Source organism: Equus asinus, chromosome 1, assembly GCF_041296235.1.
Source record: "Equus asinus isolate D_3611 breed Donkey chromosome 1, EquAss-T2T_v2, whole genome shotgun sequence".
Lineage (NCBI taxonomy): Eukaryota > Metazoa > Chordata > Mammalia > Perissodactyla > Equidae > Equus > Equus asinus.
In genome coordinates this window covers 178,326,037-178,348,638 of record NC_091790.1, presented here as the reverse complement: position 1 = coordinate 178,348,638, position 22,602 = coordinate 178,326,037, and the positions used below count along the sequence as shown (strand labels likewise).

The 22,602-nt window shown below is 36.4% G+C and overlaps 1 protein-coding gene across 10 annotated transcripts in view; it reads left to right on the top strand.

Annotated features, from left to right (window-relative positions):
* Window positions 1–22,602, top strand: part of CADPS2 (calcium dependent secretion activator 2) — a 496,507-nt gene that overhangs the window by 217,227 nt on the left and 256,678 nt on the right. For all 10 annotated transcript variants that reach the window (XM_044759580.2, XM_044759476.2, XM_070512671.1 and 7 more), the window contains exon 6: window positions 2,426–2,547. In XM_044759580.2, the coding sequence (XP_044615515.1) occupies window positions 2,426–2,547 (122 nt within the window). The remainder of the gene's footprint in view (window positions 1–2,425; window positions 2,548–22,602) is intronic.

The following is a 22,602-nucleotide window of genomic DNA, read 5'->3' as shown; positions in this document are numbered from 1 at the left end:
GACCCCGTGACTTGCTCTGTATCTGATGGTATATGGTCCCAATATTCAACATATTACCTAGCTTCATTTTTCTCACAACCCACACACCTCTGGGGGCCACATAACTCTGTGGATAACGCATTAATCAGAAGCATGTTATCTAGTTTCGTGTTTCGTACATGCCTCCCTTCTTTTTGCTTCTGGGGTAACTTTGTCTGTTTTATCCTTATTACATCAGTCACCAAGAGATCGGGGCAGAGGAGAAACATAGATCAGTTTTATTTTGTATAGTTCCATTATCAAGTTTTTCTGGGGATTAGTTGAAGCAGTTAGCTAAAATTAGGTTAGTTGTTGGTCCGTGGAATTTTTGGCTGTCCTTATTATTAATGATTGAGACTAGCTGTGTTTTTTTAGTTCCTTTTGGAAATCAGATCTGTAGAACTGTGTTGTTTTCTTTATATGTATGGATTCATAACAGAAGTTACATCTTTTGAAAGTAGCAATTCTTCGGGATAAAACATTCCTGGCACAGATGGGAGTATTGTTTTGAGGAGCCAAATGCAGTTTCACAAGTTATATGTCTTAGGAGGTCCTGTTTACAGTAGCTTGTAATAGAGGTGACAGAAATAGTGGCAAGCAGATGCTTCCTTTCTTCTCTTTTGCGCTTTGGCTATTACACACACAAGAGAAAGCGATGCAGTGCAAACAGCCATATTCCCAGATATGAACCAATGCTGTCAAGATTTCTAGACTTGTCTTGTATACACTTCTGTTATTTCATACGTTTTAAGTGACCAACAAGAATTTTTATTGAATTAAGTCATTAGAGTCGTGGGGTTAACTCCATATATAGTTGGCTTTTAATTGATGTGGTTATGTACTTCATTTGTCTCAGCTTCTGGTTAGTTTTATTTGTATAAGGATCTAATGAGTTTCAATATTACTAATAAAAACTTGATTTATTAAAAATGCATAACTCTTGCTTATTTTCCTTAACTAAAATTTAATACTTCATATCAATTTCCTAGAGTATTACAGCAGCTATTTTCTATTCTCTGTTAGTTCTTAATCGTTTTCAGTTGTCCTTATTTTTATTCATATGTTGGTATGTGTTTCAATGTGAAAAAAATGACAAAAGTTTTAGTTGAGGAAGGAAAATGGTTCTGAATTTGACCTTGAGTTTTCAGTGATCAGTTTTCCACATATCTTTATGAAAAAACAAAAGCAGTATGCATTTGTATTTGTAAACATAATCCCTCTGTTGTACGAGAGCTGAAAAAAAGGACAGTTCTTTTTAAGATGGTTTCTCTGAGTCATTTTGCCTCAAGATTCATAACACAACTCTATGCAAAGTATAATGACTTTAATAATGTATTAAATGATCAATAAATGATGTAGTGATGTTTTGGTAGATATTTTGGTAGCTACATAGTGTGAATACTGTTAACCTTGTTTGTACAAATACAACATGAGATCAACAAAGAAATGAATGCTGTTGAATAAATTTTATAAATTGAGAATTTAGAGAACTTCATGATGTAGGTTTGGATTGAAAAAATCTATGGCAAATAATAGTCGTATTTTATGTGTATATACAGTGAAAATGTTAGGTTATGATATGTTAAGATTGGAAGCCTTTTATACAAGTTAAAAAGCACATTTGAAAAAATATATTTCCCTTTCTACCAGGAGATATGGGTACATAGGACAATATCAGCTTCTCCACCCTTTTCCAGTTTACTGCATTAAATTAATACATATCTTTACTGGATGAGTAATTTTTTTCTTGTCAAGTTAGTATTAAGATGTTCAGTAACAAGTTATATTTTCCATATTTTGATAATAAGATACACGTTGGCCATAAAGAAAATTCTTTATAAATTTTCATAAACTGTTTCATAAACTCTTTTTGGAATGGTTAAAATGTAATAGTTAAATTTTCTTTAGAATATTCTTTTATAAATAGTGATCTAAAATAAGTGAATATAGACAGTTTCTGACATCACTTATTAATATCAGTGAATTGGTGTGATGGTGACAGTCTCCTAGTAATAAATATTTTGTCGCTTTGTGAAACTCAACATGTACTCCTTTTAATCACATTTACTGAATTTTTATTTGAAATTCTGCTTTACCTTATTCAGACTTGCCATAATTTTTTAAGAATCTGAGTTTTTATCTCACTTAATTCACTAGGGCTTATATTTTGAGACTTCAACCTTTAATTCCTGGTAGGAGAGGTTTCTTCAGATACCAGACTTCCTCAAAATGTTATTTACTGTACCTTTCATGAATAGACGTGGATTATAAAGGTGATAAAATACCATTGATTTTACCACATAATTCTATCAATTGGTCTCTCTCATTGCAGTTCACAGTGCTTTCTCTATATATTGCTAAATGCTGTAAGCTTGACGTATCATTAAAAAATTTTTCTCATCTTTAGATTGTCATAATGGAAGTGCAAGGTTTGAAGTCAGTCGCCCCCAATCGAATTGTTTACTGTACAATGGAAGTGGAAGGAGGAGAAAAACTGCAGACAGACCAGGCTGAAGCCTCAAGGCCACAGTAAGCTAATTGAAAAAAAAATGTGTTTTTTCCCCCACTCCCAAAGAAATGTGCTTTCTTTATTTGCAGAATTGTATGGTTTTGTGCTCTAAAACTGTTATTTGGCTACCTTTATCTCAGCTGTTAGAATCAGTGCGTGCCTTTCTGGATAATGATACTGTAATTAGAACTGTAGCAGAAACCCTATGTAGTACAAACAGAAAATCCAACATGCAAATGTGAAGCTAATGATTAGCTATAAAATGTTTGCAAGTCATTTATGAGGAAAGCACGGGCTAGCATGTGTGACTTAAAAGGTAGTACGTGATCCTATTTCAGTTACTAGAATTGTAACCTAATAGCTTTTCCATTTCTATGTATTAAATCTCTGTGGTAATATTGAGGTAGGTGTCATGATTCTACATATTTTGGGGGGCGAGTATGAAGAATTGGCACTAATTCTTTTGTAAATGTTTGGTAGAAGTCACCAGTGAAGCCATCTGGGGCTGGGCTTTTCTTTGTGGCTAATTCTCTGATTGTGAATTCAATCTTATTTGTTATAGATCTGTTGAGCTGGTTTATTTCTTCCTGAGTCAGTTTGAATATTTCATGTCTTTCTATTAATTTGTCTATTTCCTCTAAATACCTAGTTCATTGGCATATAATTATTCGTAGTATTCATTTATAATCTTTTTTATTTCTATGAAGTTAGTAGTAATGTTCCTTCTTTCATTTCTGATTCTAGTAATTTGAATCTCCTGTCTTTTTTTTAAGTTTATTTAGCTAATGGTTTGTCCATGTTTTTAATTTAAAAAAAACTTAATTTAATTCATCTATTGTTTTCTATTTTCTATTTCATTAAGTTCCACTCTAGTCTTCATTATTTCCTTCCTCTTTTTCTTTAGGTTTAGTTTGCTCTTTTTTTTTTTTTTTTTATAGTGTCTTAAGATGGAAACTTAGGTTTTTGGAGATCTTTCTTTTTTCTTTTTTTTTTTGAGGAAGATTAGCCCTGAGCTAACTGCTGCCAGTCCTCCTCTTTTTGCTGAGGAAGCCTGACCCTGAGCTAACATCCGTGCCCATCTTCCTCTACTTTATATGTGGGACGCCTACCACAGCATGGCGTGCCAAGTGGTGCTGTGTCCCCACCCAGGATCTGAACCGGCAAACCCCAGCCGCTGCAGCGGAACGTGCACACTTAACCACTGTGCCACTGGGCCGGCCCCTGTTTTTTCTTAACATAGGCATTTATGGCTATAAATTTCTCTCTAAGCATTGCGTTAGTGGCATCCCATAAATATCAATATGTTCATTTTCATTCATCAAGGAGCCTTTGTCAGTGAAATATGTTATTTGTATAGTTAGTAGAGTCAGAAAAGAAGCTTATCAGCTGTAGGAACATACAAGCCCCAAATCCCATCATACCTAATCCCAGTGACTGAAAGAAATGGGGTCTTGTCACTCCTGAAACCCATTGGAAACATACCAGTGTGTCACCACTCACTGGTTGGGAAGCTCTTTTATGGCACTAACGTTAGTTTATTTAATCTATCTGTCTTAGTCAGCTCAGGCTGCATAATAAAAATACCTTAGATTGAGTGGCTTAAACAACAAACATTTATTTCTCACATATCTGGAACCTGGAAGTCTGAGATCAAAGTGCACCATGGTCAGTTTCTTGGTGAGGGCCCTCCTTTCGGTTTACAGAGGCCACCTTCTTGCTGTGTCCTCACATAATGGAGAGCGTGATCTTATGTCTCTTCATCCGTTTATAAGGGCACCGATTCCATCATAGGGGTTGAGCCCTCATGACCTCATCCAAACCCAGTTACCTCCCAAGGGCCCCCACCTCTAAATATCATTACGCTGGGGATTAGGACTTCAACATATGAATCTTTGAGGGGGTACATAAACATTTACTCTGTAGCATTTCACTCCTGACCTCCTCAAATTCATGTCCTTCTCACGTGCAGAATATATTAATTACATCCTAATAGCCCCAAAGGTGTTAACTTATTCCAGCATCAACTCTCAAGTCTAAAGTCCAAAGTCTTATCTAAATATATAAATCAGATAGAGGTGATACTCAAGGTATGACTCATCCTGAGGCAAAATTCTTCTCCAGCTGTGAACCTTTGAAATCAGATAAGTTATGTGCTTCAAAAGTAAAATGGTGAGAGAAGCATGAGATTGATAGTCCAATTCCAAAATGGAGAAATTGGAAGGAAGAAAGGGGTGACAAATTCCAAGTCTGTCTAGCTAGACAAACTCAACTAGACCTTAAGGCTCAACAGTAATCCTCTTTGACTCAGTGCTTTGCCTTCTGGATCCACTAAGGCAGTGGTCTTGCCCCTAGTTCCCACTGGGACAGTGGTCCCACTTCTGTGATTCTATTGGGCAGGGGTTGTGCCCTGATGGCTCTGCCAGATGGAAGTTCTGTTCCTGCAGCTCCAGGTGGCTGCCGTCTAGCATGTTGAAACCAAGGCAATGGTTCCATCTACATGGTTCTGCTGAGCAGGGGTCCTGCCCTTTGCAACTGAGGTGGAATCAGCCCTGCCACCTCACCCCCACCCTTCCACCCAGTGTACTATGGATTTGTGCTGGGAGTGACAGTCCTCATGCTCTCTGAATCACTTTTGGGGTTGTGCTTCCCTGTCTTGAGGAATAGAGTATGTTCGCAGCTGAATCCATGGTCCAGTCCTGTAAGGTCTAAGAAGTTTGAAGTTTTCCTTCATTTCTTCCCATTTCCATCTCCTTCAGTTTGAACTGGCAACATTGCTGCTGGGATGGTTGATTGGCTCCATGGTTCATATCTATACTAAACTCCTTATCACTTGATTGGTCCACCACACACTTAGTGTTCTCTTCTGAACATGCTTTCTCTTCGTTTTTTTTTTTTTAAGGAAGATTAGCCCTGAGCTACATCTGTGCCCATCTTCCTCTACTTTATATGTGTGATGCCTGCCACAGTATAGCTTGATAAGTGGTGTGTAAGTTCTCGCCCAGGATCTGAACCAGTGAACCCCAGGACCACCAAAGCAGAGCCCACAAACTTAACCACTGTGCCACCAGGCTGGCCCCAGAATATGCTTTCTCATTTTTTGTAATGTGAGAATCTTCAAAATCTTTACAATCTGGTTCCTTTTTGCTCCACAATTTTCTCTTCCATTTATTTCTCTTCTTGCATTTTACTATAAGCAGTCAGTAGGAACCAAGCAGCTCTGACAACACCTTGCTTAGAAATTTCCTCAGCTAAATCTCCAATTTCATTGCTCACAAGTTTCACCTTTCACAAAACACTAGAATGTGAAGACAATTCAGCCAGGTTCTTTGCCACTTGATAACAAGGATCACCTTTCTTCCAGTTTCCAATAACATTTTCCTCATTTCCATCTGAGACCTCATCAAAATGGCCTTTACTGTCCATATTTCTACCAATATTCTATACATGATTATTTATTCTCTAAGAAGATGAAAGCTTTCTCTATAGCTCTTTTCTTTCTGAGCCTTCAGCAGAATTTCCATTAAAAGACCTTTCATCACACTATGAGCTGCTTCTAGCATGTATCTCAAAATTCTTCCAGCCTCTACCCATTATCTAGTTCCAAAGCCGATTCCACATTTTTAGATAGTTGTTACAGCAGCACTCCACTTCTCAGTTCAGGATGCTACAATAAAAATACCATAGACTGAGTGGCTCGAACAACATTTATTTCTTACAGTTCTGGAGGGTGAAAGTCTGAGACCAGGGTTCCTTGCTGTATCCTCTCATAATGGAGAAACACATCTTGTATCTCTTCATCCTCTTATAAGAATGCCAATCCTATCAAGGGTGCTTCACCCTATGACCTCATCCAAACCCAATTACCTCCCAATGATGCCACCTCTGAACACCATCACAGTGGGGATTCGGGCCTTAAACATGAATGATGTTGGCATGGGGGGTGGGGGCGGGGGCACCCACTATCCTACTAGTCCATGAGACCTTGAGGGAGTACAAATGCCCTAAGAATCTCAATGCCACATTATTTCCTACAGAATCTTTTTAAAGAGTTTTATTGAGGTGTAATTTATATAGCATAAAATTCTTCCATTACAATTTAGATGATTTTTCATAGCTTTATACATTTGTGCTGCTATCATCACAGTTCAGTTTTAAAACACATTTCTTCAAAAAGTTCCCTCATGCCCGTTTGCAATCTACTCCTGCTTCCACTCCCAGCCCCAGGAAAACACTCATCTACTTTACAGCTCTATAATTTTTTTTCTGGACATTTCATGTATATGAAATCATGCAATATGTAGTCTTTTGTATCTGGCTTTTTTCACTTTGCATAATTTCTACAAAGTCTTTTATTTAATTGATACTTAACTGTTTTGGTCAATCAAATGAATTAAGTTTTATGTAAATCATTTTATTATTTTAACACTTTTTTTTCACAAATAGTAAATGTTTTCATAAGGTGTCTCATTTAATTGCTAATATATTCATAATGTACTCGTAAAGAGATTCTGCTGATAGAGAACGTGTAAGTGGACAATTTAAATGAATTAAAATACATGGAAGTTAGAGAGAAAATACTACAATAACCCTCCAGTACTGTTTTTATTACTCTTACCACAAGGAAATTTGGTTAAAAGAGATTTTCTCTGTTTCCTCATGAACACCGAATTAGCTTTTAAAATGAATTAAAAGATTTGTATTTATCCCTGTATCCCAGGGGCAGATTATCTTAAAAATGAATCTCCTGAATGCTGACCAACTGCAGCTTTTCAGCAGTCTGGTTACTTTTGTCTGGAACTCGTCTTGCACAACAGGAAGGAGATTCATCTTCTCCATCATCATAGTGAATTATGCCTCAGACACGTTTTCTAAATTTTATTGCTTCAACAGTTTGTGCTTTGTTGGAGATCAATTCATCCTTCTGTCTGATACTAATTAAAGTGCCTGATTTAGTCCATATTTTCAATAAACTTAATCAAGATTTCTAGCCGTTGCCTGTTTCATTCCTGTAGTTCAGATTTCCTGCCAGCAATTAGGTGGAAGCAGCATGTGAGGTGGTTACATAGCTTGTATAGAACCTGAGGTCTAATAAAAGTGATGTTTATGGACAAGTTTGATTTATAAAGAGTAGTAGTGAGGTAATCTATTTGTTAAAGTTTTGCTTATAAGTTTTTATTTTTTGATGGAAGAGAATTTAGATAAACTTTTTTTCAGTTACGGAGAAAACTTTTATTTATGGATGTTAAAGTCATTGTTTTATAGTCTCTCCATGAACCAAGGAAAGTTTTGTTCTCTGTGAGGTACAGAAGCATTGTTTATACACTTTTTTAGCTTTTTACCATTTCTTGATATTTTGCTATTTGAGTTTTAGCCTGTACCCTTGATTATACCACTTGAAGGGAAATGGAGGGATGGTGAGAATGACAGACTGGAATGGGAAGAGAGCTATTATGTCACGTAGTAGTCACAAATCTGTTATGTAGTGATCTTTAAAACTCTTTCCCTGCAAATGATGAATATCCTTTGAGGACCTAAAACACAAGAGCAAATGATACCCTATGGAGGGCCAAGATAGATCTTGGTCCTGGGGAAATAAATAAAAGCAAGGAAATTGCTTGTCAGATACAAATGGGGGACTGGGAGGAGGGGAAATGGAGAGTTGCTTTTCAATGAGCATAAAGTTGCAATTATGTAAGATGAATAAGTTCTAGAGACCTGCTGTATAATATTGTGCCAGCAGTTAACAATACTGTATTGTGCACTTAAAATTTTTCAAGAGGATAGATAACATGTTAAATGTTCTTACCACAATAGGAAAAAAATATGTCTCAGGAAGCAACACTATTTTTTTTGCCAAACCCTCTGTATCTCTTTCATCTCATAGTGCTGTTTTATTAAAGACATTTGAAGGTTAATCAGTCTTTAATAAAGTAGAAAGGCAAGGAACAATAAGGAAAACTGATGATTTGCATCATTAGAGAAATATTTATGGATATTAGGACAGAACATTCTTCTACCTCATGAAAATGATGGCTTCAGTACCCATTTCTAGGAACTTTAACTTCTGAACCAGAATTGTAGTAATCTATCAAACTATTGAAGAAATAGTGTAGCTACCAATGGAAGGGTTACCAGAAGGACAGGGTGCTGGGACAGGTGTTCCAGAGAAATTGATTACAGGCTGCATAGAAACCCAGAAGCTAGCCATGCTTTTTTAAAGTGTATGAGTTTTCATCGTAATTTAGTAATGTCAGAATTAGTTCTGAAGTATAATTCTTTAGCCAGCTACTGTCCCGGACCAGAGATAGAATGTACGACATTTTAAAATGATCTGTCAAAAAGTGTGTCTGTTTTTAATGAACCAAAGGGAAAACACTCAAACTGCACAGAAGTTCTGTCTTTTCTCACTTCCATCTTTAAGACTGATACTACTGGTACAGAACAAAATAAAGCCTAAAGAGACAAATGAGACAAACACAGAAATTACATTCATCGGGAGCTTATTTGCAAATAGGAAGCTAATATGGGGATCCTCATAATTAGTAGCATCTGAATTAAAGGGACAATATGATGGATTAAGATTCCAGAAACTGGCTAGAGGGTACTAGTGAGCTCCAGTGAGAAAGAGCAGTGAGAGAGCTTGGGAGAAAGTTTGTATAATTATGATCATCAACATCTCTGTGATGGATTTACAGCTTGTAAGTAACTTCCCCTTATCTGTGACTCTCTTTCAGAGCATCCTTTTGCAGTTGCTTTCATTATTGTTGGATTTTTGTAACCAATTTATTGAATGGGCTAAACTTGGAGGAGTATAGGTAGCAAACAACTTAATTTTTATCCCAGTACTACTCTCAGACATACTCCAGGATCTCCTTACCAGACCCTTCGAAGACATCTTGGCGAAAACCATAGTTTTTCTAGTCATTTTCAGGTATTAACATGTTCAGCTATTACAAATTTCAGACCAGTTTAAATCAAAACTTAGCCGTTTCAAAACTTTTTCCTTCCAGCTCACTCAGAAACCTGTATTTGGGGAAAAGGATACTGTAGTCTGTTCTTTTCATGCTGCTGCTTGTTCTGCTTGCTCAGATGCTCCTCTACTATGTTTTGGTAGGGCTGAGGTTGGGAGGAGGCAGGAGGTGAAGGGGCAAAATGTCTTTGTATGCCAGTGCTCTTTATAGTCCTCTCTTGGTTAGCAAATGCCTTCTGTCATGGGAAGTGTCCACATCTAACTTTTCTCTGGTGCAGTTCTCTGGAGATGCCCCACGTTGCCAGGAACTTCTGACATCACACCAATGCCTCACAGAATGATGCATCCTGTAGTTGCCATCTTTCCTTTTCTCCTGAGCTGCTGGTTTAATAATATCACCTGCAAGTCCTCTTCCTGCTTGAATTTAATTTTCTGAGCAGATGGCTGAAATAAACTGGAAGGTCCTTCAAGACAAGGGCTGATTATTATACCTCCTGGTTCCCGTCTAGCACCAGCCAGAGTAATATGGCTCATTGGTGCTCAGTAATCTTATTAAAATATTTTCTCTGCTATTTATAGTATTAAAAAATATGGTCTTCTGGTAAGTGTCGGGGTATGGTACTTGAGCCAGCACCTGCCCTGATTAGTGGAGTGTGTAGTCCTCATTCTCCCGCCTCAAGTTTCCCTTTTTCTAGAAATTCCATGGGAAACATATTCACATTAAAGGGCCAGTTTTTTTGCTTGTGTGTGCTAACTTGAGGCTGGAATTCAAGGTCACATCCAGACTCTTGCTACGCTGAGATGTGGGACCACCTGGGTAAACAAGACGACTTCCCAAGAGATACACAGGCACAAGTATAGTTTTAATAGAATCGTAATTGAATCCTCTAGTTCGTAAGTAGTCTTTCCTAAAGCACTTCTTTCTAGGAAAGAGCCTGTTACGTGCAAGTTCTTCCCAAATCCCTTTCAACAGTCTTCCTTCTTTGACTTTACAAAAGAAAGGTACACCTCTCATCCAACTTGAGTCTTACTGTGGTCCTTGTCCCAGACTGGAAGAACCTCCAGGGCACCATTCAAAAGGAAAATGCATAATAATAATGTTAGTTTTGAGCACATGATTGACCAGTGATGTAATGAATTCTTCTGTGAATTAGATGGCTTCTATTTCTTTGCTTTCCAAAAAGTTGATGGAGGATTTGTTCAAGTTTTCAATTGCTAAATGATTGAAAAATAGTTTTTGCTTATCAATCACTGCATTGTTTGGGGACATTTAAATAGGAACGCATTGCAATAAGCAAACTGATGGACATTGCCATAATAATGTCCCATCTGCTTATTTTTGTAGAGTTTACAATAGAAAAAAACCTGGGTTAAGATGTTGAACTCTGTCCCACTGTAGAATGAAGTAGTAGTCATCTGGATACGTGAACTAACCGGAAAAAAAAGCGCTATCCATTTTATTAGGAGATGCATATCTAATAAATTATTTTGCTTTTCTTATTTATTTTAATACTCATTTGTCATTTGAATACCCCTAGTAATTGTAATAACTAAATTCAGAGGGAATTTTAATTTTTGATTTTTATTTTTGAAAAATAAAAATTGCATATATCCAAGTTATACAACATGTTTTGATATATGTGTACATTGTGAAATGATTACCACAAATCAAATCATTTGGTAATCAAATGATTACCAAAATCAAAACTAACATATCCATCACCTTCCATTGTTAGCTTTTTTGTGTGTATGGTAAGAACTTGAGATCTACTTTCTTGGCTAATTTCAAGTATACAGTACGTTATTATTCATTATAGTCGCCATGCTGTACATTAGGTCTCCAGAATTTAATCGTCTTATAACTAAAAGTTTGTACCCTTTGATCAATATATCTCCCCTTTTCCTCCACCCCCCAGCCTCTGGTAACTACCATATTACTTTCTGTTACACTGAGTTTAACTTTTTTGTTTTAGATTCCATATAAGTGAGATCATACAATATTTGTGTTTCTGTGTCTAGCTTATTTTAGTTAGTATAATGTCTTTCGGGTACATCTGTGTTGTTGCAAATGACAGGACTTCCTTCTTTGTAAGGCTGCATTGTATTCCATTGTTTGCATATACCACATTTTCTTTCTGTCAGTGGACGCTTAATGTTGTTTCCATGTCTTGCCTACTGTGCATAAGACTGCAGTGAACATAGGAATGCAGATATCTCTTTGAGATAGGAATTTTATTTCCTTTGAACAAGAGGAAAAGCTTTCAGTTTTTCACTCCTGAGTGTGACATTATTTGTGGGCTTGTCATATATGGTTTTTATAATGTTGAGGTACATTCCAGAACGAAAAATAAATATTCTCTCTCTCTTTCTCTACATGTTGAGCCTTGTAATGAGAGAAAATAAAAATTTATATATATATAAACTTGGTACAGATAATTATGATAGGGTCATCAATAAAACATATTCAAGCACTAAAGTGTATTATAGTACATAAAATTCTGAATTTATGAGGAGTAAGTGGAATCAAAGTAGAAGTTTAGGGAAAAAAGGAATAACAAATTTCTGTTAAAGAAGAGTTGTACACGTGTTTTTTGTTTTAAGATTTTATTTTTCCTTTTTCTCCCAAACTCCCCTGGTACATAGTTGTGGGTCCTTCTATTTGGGGCATGTGGGATGCCGCCTCATCATGGCTTGATGAACGGTGCCATGTCTGCGCCCAGTATTCGAACCAGTGAAACCCTGGGCTGCCAAAGCGGAGCATGCGAACTTAACCACTTGGCCACGGGGCTGGCCCCATACAGGTGTTTTTATAAATGGATGATGGTGGAATACTGTCTCTATGATAGATTCCACTGGATTCACTTAAGAATGACATCACTGTTTTATGTTAAATGTCAATGTTTCCAACGCACCAGAAATTATACCCTTTGCAACTCTTTAAATTTACATTTAAAATTTCTAGATGTCAACTTCAAAATGTGTGAAGAGAGTACATAATTTTTCAAAATTATTCTACGAAGTATGTGAGAGAAAGTTTGACGACTGCTTTTTTAGGACATGCCATGTATTGGAGCCAGACTAAGTCCTGAGGTCAGAAGGCTTTGCCGTTGCTGTGCTTCAAATGCCGACCGCCTAACTCATACAGGCAGAAGAAACGCCTGTATTCTTAGCTGTTCCTGGCCTTAAATCTAGAGTTCAGCCTAGCAGGACAACGAGGTGTCCCTAGGGGTGACGTACCCCCACCGCAGCTGCTGCAGATCTTCACTCCGACCAGAGCACGGTGCTCTAGGGAGCAACGAAGGACCAATGCTCTCTTAGGACACATGTGCAGTAGTAACTACTTAGAGCATTGCTGTGGAGAGAGAGTGAGGGTAGCACATGTAAAGGATTTGCCATGATCCTTAGACTCATCAATGAATGAAGGAGAAGAATATTGCTAAGTTGGAAGGGCATTTTAAGAAACCTGACTGAATAGTGTTTGATGACTAGACATCTAGAATATGAGCAGAATGACCAGAATCTATGATATTTAAAAATAGAAATAACATTGGAAATGAAAGTTAAGGAAGTAGGACTTTTTTAAGAATTCACAATTTTAAGACATAAAAATGTTCATTTCAAGGTGATTATAGTGAGTATTTATCAGGACCACATAGTTTGTAAAGGAAAGAATGAGACAGCCCAGAGTATAAATCCCAACTTTGCCACACATTAGCCATGTTACCATGGCTAATTACTTAAATTTCTTTGAGTGTGTTTCCTCATTGGTAAAATGGGGACAGTGGTGCCTATATCAAGGATTATATTGTGAATTAATTGACATAATGTACGTAGGAACACTCAGCCATGTTCTTCTGCTTCTGCCTCTCCCTATATACTCGCTATTTTTTTAAATCTTTGCTTTGTGTACTTGTTTTCAATTTCCTTACTCATGTGTTCATTTTTCTACTTTCTTTAAACCTTTTAGTATCTTGTTTTAAAGTTCAGAGAATTTCCAGGACGGGCTCACACTTGATGAAGGATTGAGTAGTCTTGACAACACGAAAGAACGTTATTTTATGTAGTGAAACGTGCTTTTGTCTCCTGAGTCCTGTGTGAGGTTTTTGGCTTGGGTGTTTTTATGGTCATATAATATTTATTTGGTAAGAACCCCATAACCAGGTTTGTTTTTGTTTTTGTTTTTTTTAAGATTGGAGAGTTAGTTTCAATCAAAAGGAGGTCGTTTTCAACATGAATAATGCCCCAGTGGCAGTTATGAAGTGACAACATTCTTTGGCTGTCATATGTTTGCTATCAACATTGGTTTTGTTTCTCAGTGGATGTCATTGAAGATTTATATCTGCTCTGGTAAAATGCAGCTGTCACAGGATCACCAGCACTGTGCAGCAGAGCATGCTGCAGTTGTTGACGGTAACTTTGCAGCCGTGTCTTCCGTGTTGGCACTGTGTTAATACCTTATGTGCAGGGTACTCAACTGCAACCTGTACTGGAGCTGTGGAATTGAAATGCACCTGGGGGCACCCCCTACAGTTGACATGTGGATCAGCAAAAGAAAGGATAGTCCTACATTCAATGAAACCTTATGTTACTGGGATTGTTTCGGATATAGGGAAATCTCAAACAGTTTTTAAAAGTATCTTGGAACCCTTGCAGGTCCTTCGGGCTGAGGAGGGAATACAGGAAGTTGTTTCTGTAAATCAGAGTACTATTCAAATGGCCTTGGTGACCTGCAGATGCAGGCACAGTAGGAATCAAAAATGCTTCTCTGTCATCCTCTCTATGTGAGAGCAGGGTGCTTCCCCTGACCTTTCTCTGCCCGAGAAATCTGAATAATGTTCCAAGACCGGTTCAGCTTGGTGAAGGTTTTGCAGCCAGGTTGATCTCTGCACACACTCTTTTATTAGCACTTTTTTACTTAAAGTGTAATGTTGATACCATGTATAATAATTAAATCTTTATATTCATTTTAATGACTGGTTATATATACCTTCATAGAGAAAATGTTCACTTTTGGATAATATAGTGTATACATTCATGTATATATACATTATTATACACAGATTTTTTTTTCCAGTTAGGTAACTATGAAATATAATTGCCATAATTATAATAAGATGAAGACTGACATTCTTTGCAAGTGAAATTTAGTTTATTTTTTAATGTGGTAAGAACACAACATGAAATCTCTCTTAACGAACTTCTAACTACAGAATACAGTGCTGTTGAATATAGACAATATATTGTACAGCAGGTCTGTAGAATTCATCTCATTTAACTGAAACTTGTTGAACAGCAGCTCCCCATATTCCCCTCCCTTCGGTCTCTGGCACCCACCATTCTACTCTCTGTTTCTGAGTTTGACTGTTTTAGATACATCATACAAATGGAATTATGCACTGCTTGTCCTTCTGTGACTGGCTAATTTTACTTGGTATAATGCCCTCGAGATGCATCCATGTTGTCACATATGGTGGGATTTTACTCTTTTTTTTTAAGGTGGAATAATAGTCCGTTGTCTATGTATATACCACATCTTCTTTATCCATTCATTCATTGATACACATTGAGGTCATTCCGTATCTTAACTATTGTGAATAATGCTGCAACAAACATGGAAGTACTAATCTCTCTTTGAGATCCTGATTTCAGTTCTTCTAGATATATACCCAGAAGTGGGACTGAGCTGGTAGTTCTATTTCAAATTTTTTGACGAACCTCTATACTGTTTTCCTTAACGAATGTCCATTTTATATTCCCACCAACATTGTTACAAGGGTTCCAATTTCTCCACATCCTCACCAGCACTTATCTTTTTTTAGCTAACAACCATCCTAAAAAGTGTGAGATGGTATCTCATTGTGGTTTTGACTTGCATTTCTCTGATGATTACTGATTTTGAGCATCTTTTCATATTGCTGGTGGCCATTTGTATATCTTTTTTGGAGATATGTCTGTTTAAATCCTTTTCCCATTTTCTAATTGGGTCATGTGTTTTGTTGCTATTGAGTTCTATGAGTTCCTTATATGTTTCAGATATTAACCCATTATCACGTATGTGGTTTGCAAATATTTTTTCTCCCATTCCACAGGTTGCCTTTTTACTCTGTTGATTGTTTCCTTTGCTGTGCAGAAGATTTTTTAGTTTGATGTCGTCCCACTTGGCTATTTTTGCTTTTGTTGCTTGTGCTTTTAGTGTCCTATCCAAGAAATCATTACCTAGACCAATGTCATGAAACTTTTCCCTTATGTTTTCTTCTAGGAGCTTTATAGATTCAAATCTTTCATTTAAATCCTTAATCCATTTTGAGTTGATTTTGTGTATGGGGTAAGATAAAGGTCTCGTTATATTCTTTTCCATGTGGATATACAGTTTTCCCAGCCCTTTTTGTTGAAGAGACTACCTTTTCACCATTGTATGTTCTTGACACTCTTGTCTAAGATCAGTTGATCGTATGTGCGTGGGTTTATTTCTGGGCTCCCTATTCTGTTCCATTGGTCTGTGCATCTGTTTTTATGCCAGTACCATACTATATTTATTACTGTGGCTTTGTAATGTATTTTGAAGTCAAGAAGTGTAATGCCTCTGGCTTTTTTCTTTTTTCTCAAGATTTCTTTGGCTATTCAGAGTCTTTTGTGATTCTATTTGAATTTTAGGATTTGTTTTTTCTATTTCTGTTTTAAAAAAATGCTACTGGAATTTTGATAGCGATTGCATTGAATTTGTTGATGGCTTTGGGTAGTGTGAACGTTTTAACAATGTTAAATCTTCCAATCCATGAACATAGGCTATCTTTCCATTTATTTTTGTCTTCCTTAAATTCTTTCATCAGTTGTATGTAGTTTTCATTCTACAAGTCTTTTACTTCCTTGGCTAAATTTATTCCTAAATATTTTATTCTTTTTGATGCTGTTGTAAATGGGAATGATTTCTTAATTTCCTCCTTGGATGGTTTGTTGTTAGTGTATAGAAAGATTTTTATATATTGATTTTGTATCCTACAAATTTATTGAATTTTAGTTTTAACAGTTTTTTGTGAAATCTTTAGTGTTTTCTACATACAAGATAATGTCATCTGCAAACAGATAATTTTACTTATTCCTTTCCAGTTTGTATGCTTTTTAAATTCTTTTTCTTGTCTAATTTCTCTGGTGAAGACTTCCAGTACCATGTTGAATAAAAGTGGTAAGAGTGGGCACCTTTACCTTATTCCTGATCTTAAGGAAATGTTTTCTCTTTTTCACTAAGTATGATGTTAGCTATGGCCTTGTCATATATGGCCTTGATTATATTGAGTTAAATCCTTTTTATGCCTAGTTTGCTAAGAGCTGTTATGATGAAATGATGTTGAATTTTGTCAAATGCTTTTTCTTCTTCTTTTAAGATGATCACATGATTTTTATCCTTAATTCTTTAATATGGTGGGTCACAATGATTTGTGTTTGTTGAATTATTCTTGCATCCCGGGAATAAGTCTTACTTGGTCGTGGTGTGTGAGCCTTCTAATGTCCTGTTGAATTTGTTTAGCTGGTATTTTGTTGAGGGTTTTTGTGTCTGTGTACATCAGGGATATTGGCCTGTAGTTTCTTTTCTTGTAGTTTCTTTGTCTGGCATTGGTATATGGATAATGCTGGCCTTTTAGAATGAGTTTGACAGTGTTCTCTTAATTTTTTGGAAGAGTTTGGGAAGTGGTTAGCATTAACTCTTCTTTAAAATTATGGTATAATTCACCAGTGAAGCCGTATGATCCTGGGCTTTTCTTTATTGGGAGGTTTTTTAATTACTGATTCAATCTTCTTCCTAGTTATAGGTCTAATCAGATTTTTTATTTCTTCATGAATCAGTCTTGGTAGTTTATATGTTTCTAGGAATTGATCCATTTCTTCTAGATTATCCAATTTGTTGGTGTATAATTTTTTATAGTAGTCTCTTATGATTTTTTTTATTTCTGTGGCATCAGTTCTAATGTCTCCTTTTTCACTTCTGATTTTATCCAAGTCTTCTCTCTCTTTGTCCTACGTAGTCTAGCGAAAGGTTTTCAATTTGATTTAGGAAATTTCTATTCAAACCACCTGCGTGACATTTTCCCCCGTACTAAAGCACTTTTAGTAATATATCCATGACAGTGAGTTTCCTCATTATCTTTTATTTATGAGATTTTTTTGTCATTAATTTATGTAGTAAGATTAATCACAAGCTGATTATTTTTAAATTATTATAGTTTTTTAAATAATAATTTCTAACCCTTCCTGTTTAGAAGGCAGTGGACATTTAAATCCTCTAAAGTATTGACAATTATTGGGTAATTTTTGTAGAATGAGACTCATTGTCATGCTAGTTTTTCCTTCTCGGAAATTTGAAAAGAACTCTTTAAGTATAGAAACCCTGTTATCTAGAAGATATGACAGTGTTTTTCCTTAAGTTTTCTTTTGTTTTAAGGAAAGAAATTTTATGTAAACTTCAGGGTTTTTTGAGGTTTGTTTGTTTTTGCATTTTCAAGTCTTCCAAATTAAAGCTATAGGCTCTGGAAATATTGCTGCAAAGATATTGACATAACATCATTTAAAAAGAGTTTGAAAGATGAAGAGACAGGCCTATTTTTAAATTTCTTTTGTTCTCGGAAAAGACTTCCCTGACTTAAGACCACCAAAGAAACCACCGTGATGGTAAGTTTGGCAAAAGAAATAAAAGTGAAGAATTAGTCAATTCATAGACAAGTAGCGCTTTCGTTATCCTGGCACAGATTTCCTTATTACGTAACATACAAGATGGATTTGGTTGGCAAAGATTTAATACCTTTTGGCTTATAAAATAGCAAAATTTTACCTGGAGGAAGTTTGTCAAATTCTCACTGTGTTCTAATGTTTAATTTTCCTTTTCTTGCCATGATATAGCTTTGCTGGCAGATGGCAACATTTGGATCATACTTTATTTGGCAAATTCTCATGAGAGTCTTTAAAAATTTTAATATTTGCATGTGATAAAATCACATTTTACATAGCTCTACCAGAAGGGTAGAAATGAAATCTTCTACATTTTTCTTGTTTTTGTTCCCTATATTACTTCACGTTTAAATAGGGTAGATATCTAGGAACAAAGGTGAAACTATTTATTTACTATGAATATTATTTTAGGGGTGTAAAGACTTAACCTGCCATCTTTTGCGTTTAAAAACTGTGTTCCTAAAGTAATGTCTCATATTTTTGTTAAAATAAAATCAGTAGCTGAAGGTCAACATTCACATCAACATTGTACAACTTTTCCTGTAGATTCCCTTTAACAATTCAAAACATTCACAGCTAATTACTTGTTTTACATAGGGGCCAGTGTCTGCGATTGCATCCTTCTCATGTTCTCTTTCTGCAAATACTGGATTCTAGGTGAAGGTTGCAGAAGGAACTGCTAGGGCAGCGATTCCTTAGTTCTTTAATGAATAAGACCCTTGGTAAGTAGGACGCAGACTGATAAACCTGCTCGTAAATTCAGCTTCAAACAAATTCAGGTTGTGGCAAGATTTTGGTGGATTTCAGTATTTATTTGAGCTCCTTGCTTAAGCACACATTCTACTTATAGTGGAACTAGAAATATAAATGGCTTAGAGTAAGGGTCTTGATTTCCGCCAAAAACTCATTAAAATTGTAGAAGTAACTATTTCTGGAAGGCTCAGAGCAGGTTTGTGGACTTTTTGTGATAAACTCACTGACAGATGGACCTGTTTCCCATATAATCAGACAGATTGGTGATTACATTAAAATTTCATCATTAATATTTTCTTGGGCATAACTGTGAATGTTTTGTGGCTTAGTTTTTCAGAGAAGGTCTCCAACCTAGCCAGTGACCTTTGCTGTTTTTCCTCTGTTGGTGGGATCTTTAGAAAGAGAAAGCTTATTTACACCAAGCTGAGCGTGGCTTTGTGCTGTGACTTCATGGGGCTGCTCTTTCTGTTCATAAAGAGGCTAATTCCTTTACTTAGCTACTGCATGCGTTGTTTTGCTTTGTTCTCTTTCCATCGTGTCGCTTGTGATGGCCTGGACAAAGCATACATCTGTTTTATAATCATCCTTTTCTTAAAATCAACCCAAAGATGTAATACTCAAACAGCACATTCTTATAATTTGATCAAAATTCTTCAGTTTTATAGCACCACTTATATAAATTAAGATGTATTACAAGGAGGATAATTAATCTGATGTAGGAATATTTATCCATATGGCATGGATGAGCAAGAATTTCCCAGTAGAATATTTTTTATTAGATAGTATTTTGTATTACTTTAATGTGCAAATAATTCATATTGTAAGTAGTCTTGTTCATTCTGAAAGAAACTTTTGCAATGGGCCAACCCCTATGATAGAATATGAGGAAATAGCTTTCAGGTTCAAAACACTGTTACTAAAAGTAATTGTACAATCAACAGAATCTTTTTAGCTATCCAGATTGATACTGGACAGCATATTCTTCTATCTGGATGTCCTCACTTGGGTATCTCACAGACTCTTTGAAATTCAACGCATTCAAAATAGAAATATTTATTTTTCACCTTTAACACACTCCTCCTTTCTGTTTACCACCTTAGTTATGTCTCATCTCTGTCTACAGAGGTACCCAAGCCGGAAATTTGGGCATTTATCATTTCTTCTTTCTGATCCCTACACTTAAGTCCTATCAATTCTTCCTCTGTAATCCCCAGCAAATCTCTCCCCTTTCCCACATCTTCATTGTCAGCATGTTGGTTTGGGTCCTTGCTAATTATATTTCAGGAGCTTCTGTTTGGTCTCTCTGCCTCCATTCTTGTATCCATTTCATTCTGATTTCTAAAACACAGATCTGCTTATGCCCTTCCTTTCCTTAACATTTTTTATTGACTTCACTTTGCCTTCAGGATGAAGCATGAAATGAAAGGCCCTGCATTTCCCCAACTCCCTCTTACTTCTCCACCCTACCTCTTCTATCTTGCTAGCCTCAGTGTTTCTGAGCAGAAGTGCTATTGCATTTTTCTGGGAGCAGTATTCATCCGTGGAACTGTCCCCTGCATCACAGGTTATTTACCTTCCCTAGCCTCTGCCCATGCACATTTTTAAATGCTGCCGGCAGGAGAAGATACCATCCCTGGGAAAACCAGGGTCTGCCCTCGCACCTGGCCTGCCTTCCTCTCATTCTACACCTAGCTGCCTACCCTTTACTCTTCCTTCAAGGCTTGGTTTAGAGTGCTTTCCATCTAAAGCCTTCCTGAGCCCCTGCCCCTCTCCTTCCCCGGAGGGCTTCCTTAACACCTTTTGTGTTCTCTGTTCCCCAAACTCTCAGTGCATGTAGTAGTTGCCTCTCTTTGCTGCTCCCCCAAAACTGTGAGTCCCTGAAGGCAGAGGCCAGTCTTGATGAGCATTGCATCCCCAGTATCTGGCTCAGTGACTGACCTCTATTTGACCCTCCCCCAATAACTGACAACAAGATCGTCTTGAATCTATTAATTAAGCATCAGTGAGAGTAATTCATCTATAGGGAAGATACTTAACAAAAGTTAGATATACACATGAAACTATAGGTATGCACTGACTAACCTAATATTCATGAGGAAGTTAAACATTTGTCTGAATGGACATAATAGCACGTGGGAGCCAGTGGTCACCCTAATTTCCACCTGCTACACAGTTAAATACAATCTGCTAAGTGACATTGTACAAATCACTTTCTCTGGCCCACGTCTTCCTTCACAAATTCCAAATTATACAACACTGATATCCCACCTTACACATCTAGAACATTTGTGCAGCAACAAAAACACTATATATTATTAAAATCTCCTTTATAAATCACATGGAGTTTCTTGGAGAAAATGCTTTTTAAATTTGAGTTGGAATTTCACTGTGTTTTAAAGTTCTTAAAATATTATAATTTTTTAAGGTATGAGGGTATTTTTCAAAAAGACATCTTTGTAGCAAAAGTAGAAATTTTTATTTAACCAAATACACAGCTGTGCTTATTTTTACTTAAAAAATTTTCACACAGGGGCCAGCCAGTGGCACAGCAGTTAAGTTCACGCATTCCACTTCGGTGGCCGGGGGTTTGCTGGTTTGGATCCCAGGTGCGAACCTATGCACCACTTATCAGGCCATGCTGTGGCAGGCGTCCCACATATAAAGTAGAGGAAGATGGGCACGGATGCTAGCCCAGGGCTAATCTTCCAAAAAAAAAATTTCATCCACATTGCTTGCTTCTAACTTTTGCATATGTAAATATAGATTAACAAAGCAACAGCTACAATTACATATATATATAGGTAATTTAAAAAAGGAAGTTTTAGTTCCAAAATAATATCTAACCAGACAACTCAATTCCATCTATCTTGTAAATGCATGTGATTTTGGTGGTCAAAGACCCAGATAATATTTTGTCTTCTCAAACCACAGTCTTCTCTTTAACAAAAAGAATGTTCAGATGATGCTGGCTCTTGCTTTGCCACGAGTTCTGTAGAGCTTCCATTGACAAATATGATGAATGTATTTTACCTGATTAAATTGGAATACAAATCACAGTTAAATGTTGTGATTCCTCTGAAGTTATGCACAGCAGACACATTATTTGATTGGTTAACTTAATGTTTGTGAGGTATTAAAAGGGAAGTTGGAGGTAAACTATTTTCTAATCTTAAGGTGGCGTTTGGTTTTACAATATGTGCAAAGAGACTTTGCCTCATTATTTCATTTTTATTTCAGGGAAGACTTTTTAGTGAATAAAAGATCTTTCAGTGATTTTCCTCATAGAGAAAATTATGATTACTACTTCAGCAGTCATGTAGCATTAATGCTTGTGAAGTATTCTGTAATAGTTCTTGGCTTAAATAGGGCACAGGAGCAGTGGTGATTGGACAGGAAAAGTGTACCTAAAAAACCAAGTGGAAAAATACACAAAATAGTTTTGTTCAAGCACCAAAAAGCTTAAAAAAATAAATGTACACTCTCAAAAAACATGTTAATTGAATACATTATTAAAACACACCTGCCACTCATTAACAGATTTTGCCTAACGAAAGTTCCACTTCTTCACAGGTGGCTGAGACAGAGAGATAGGGTAAGAAATGAACAGCAATCTCAGATAAACACACTTAAA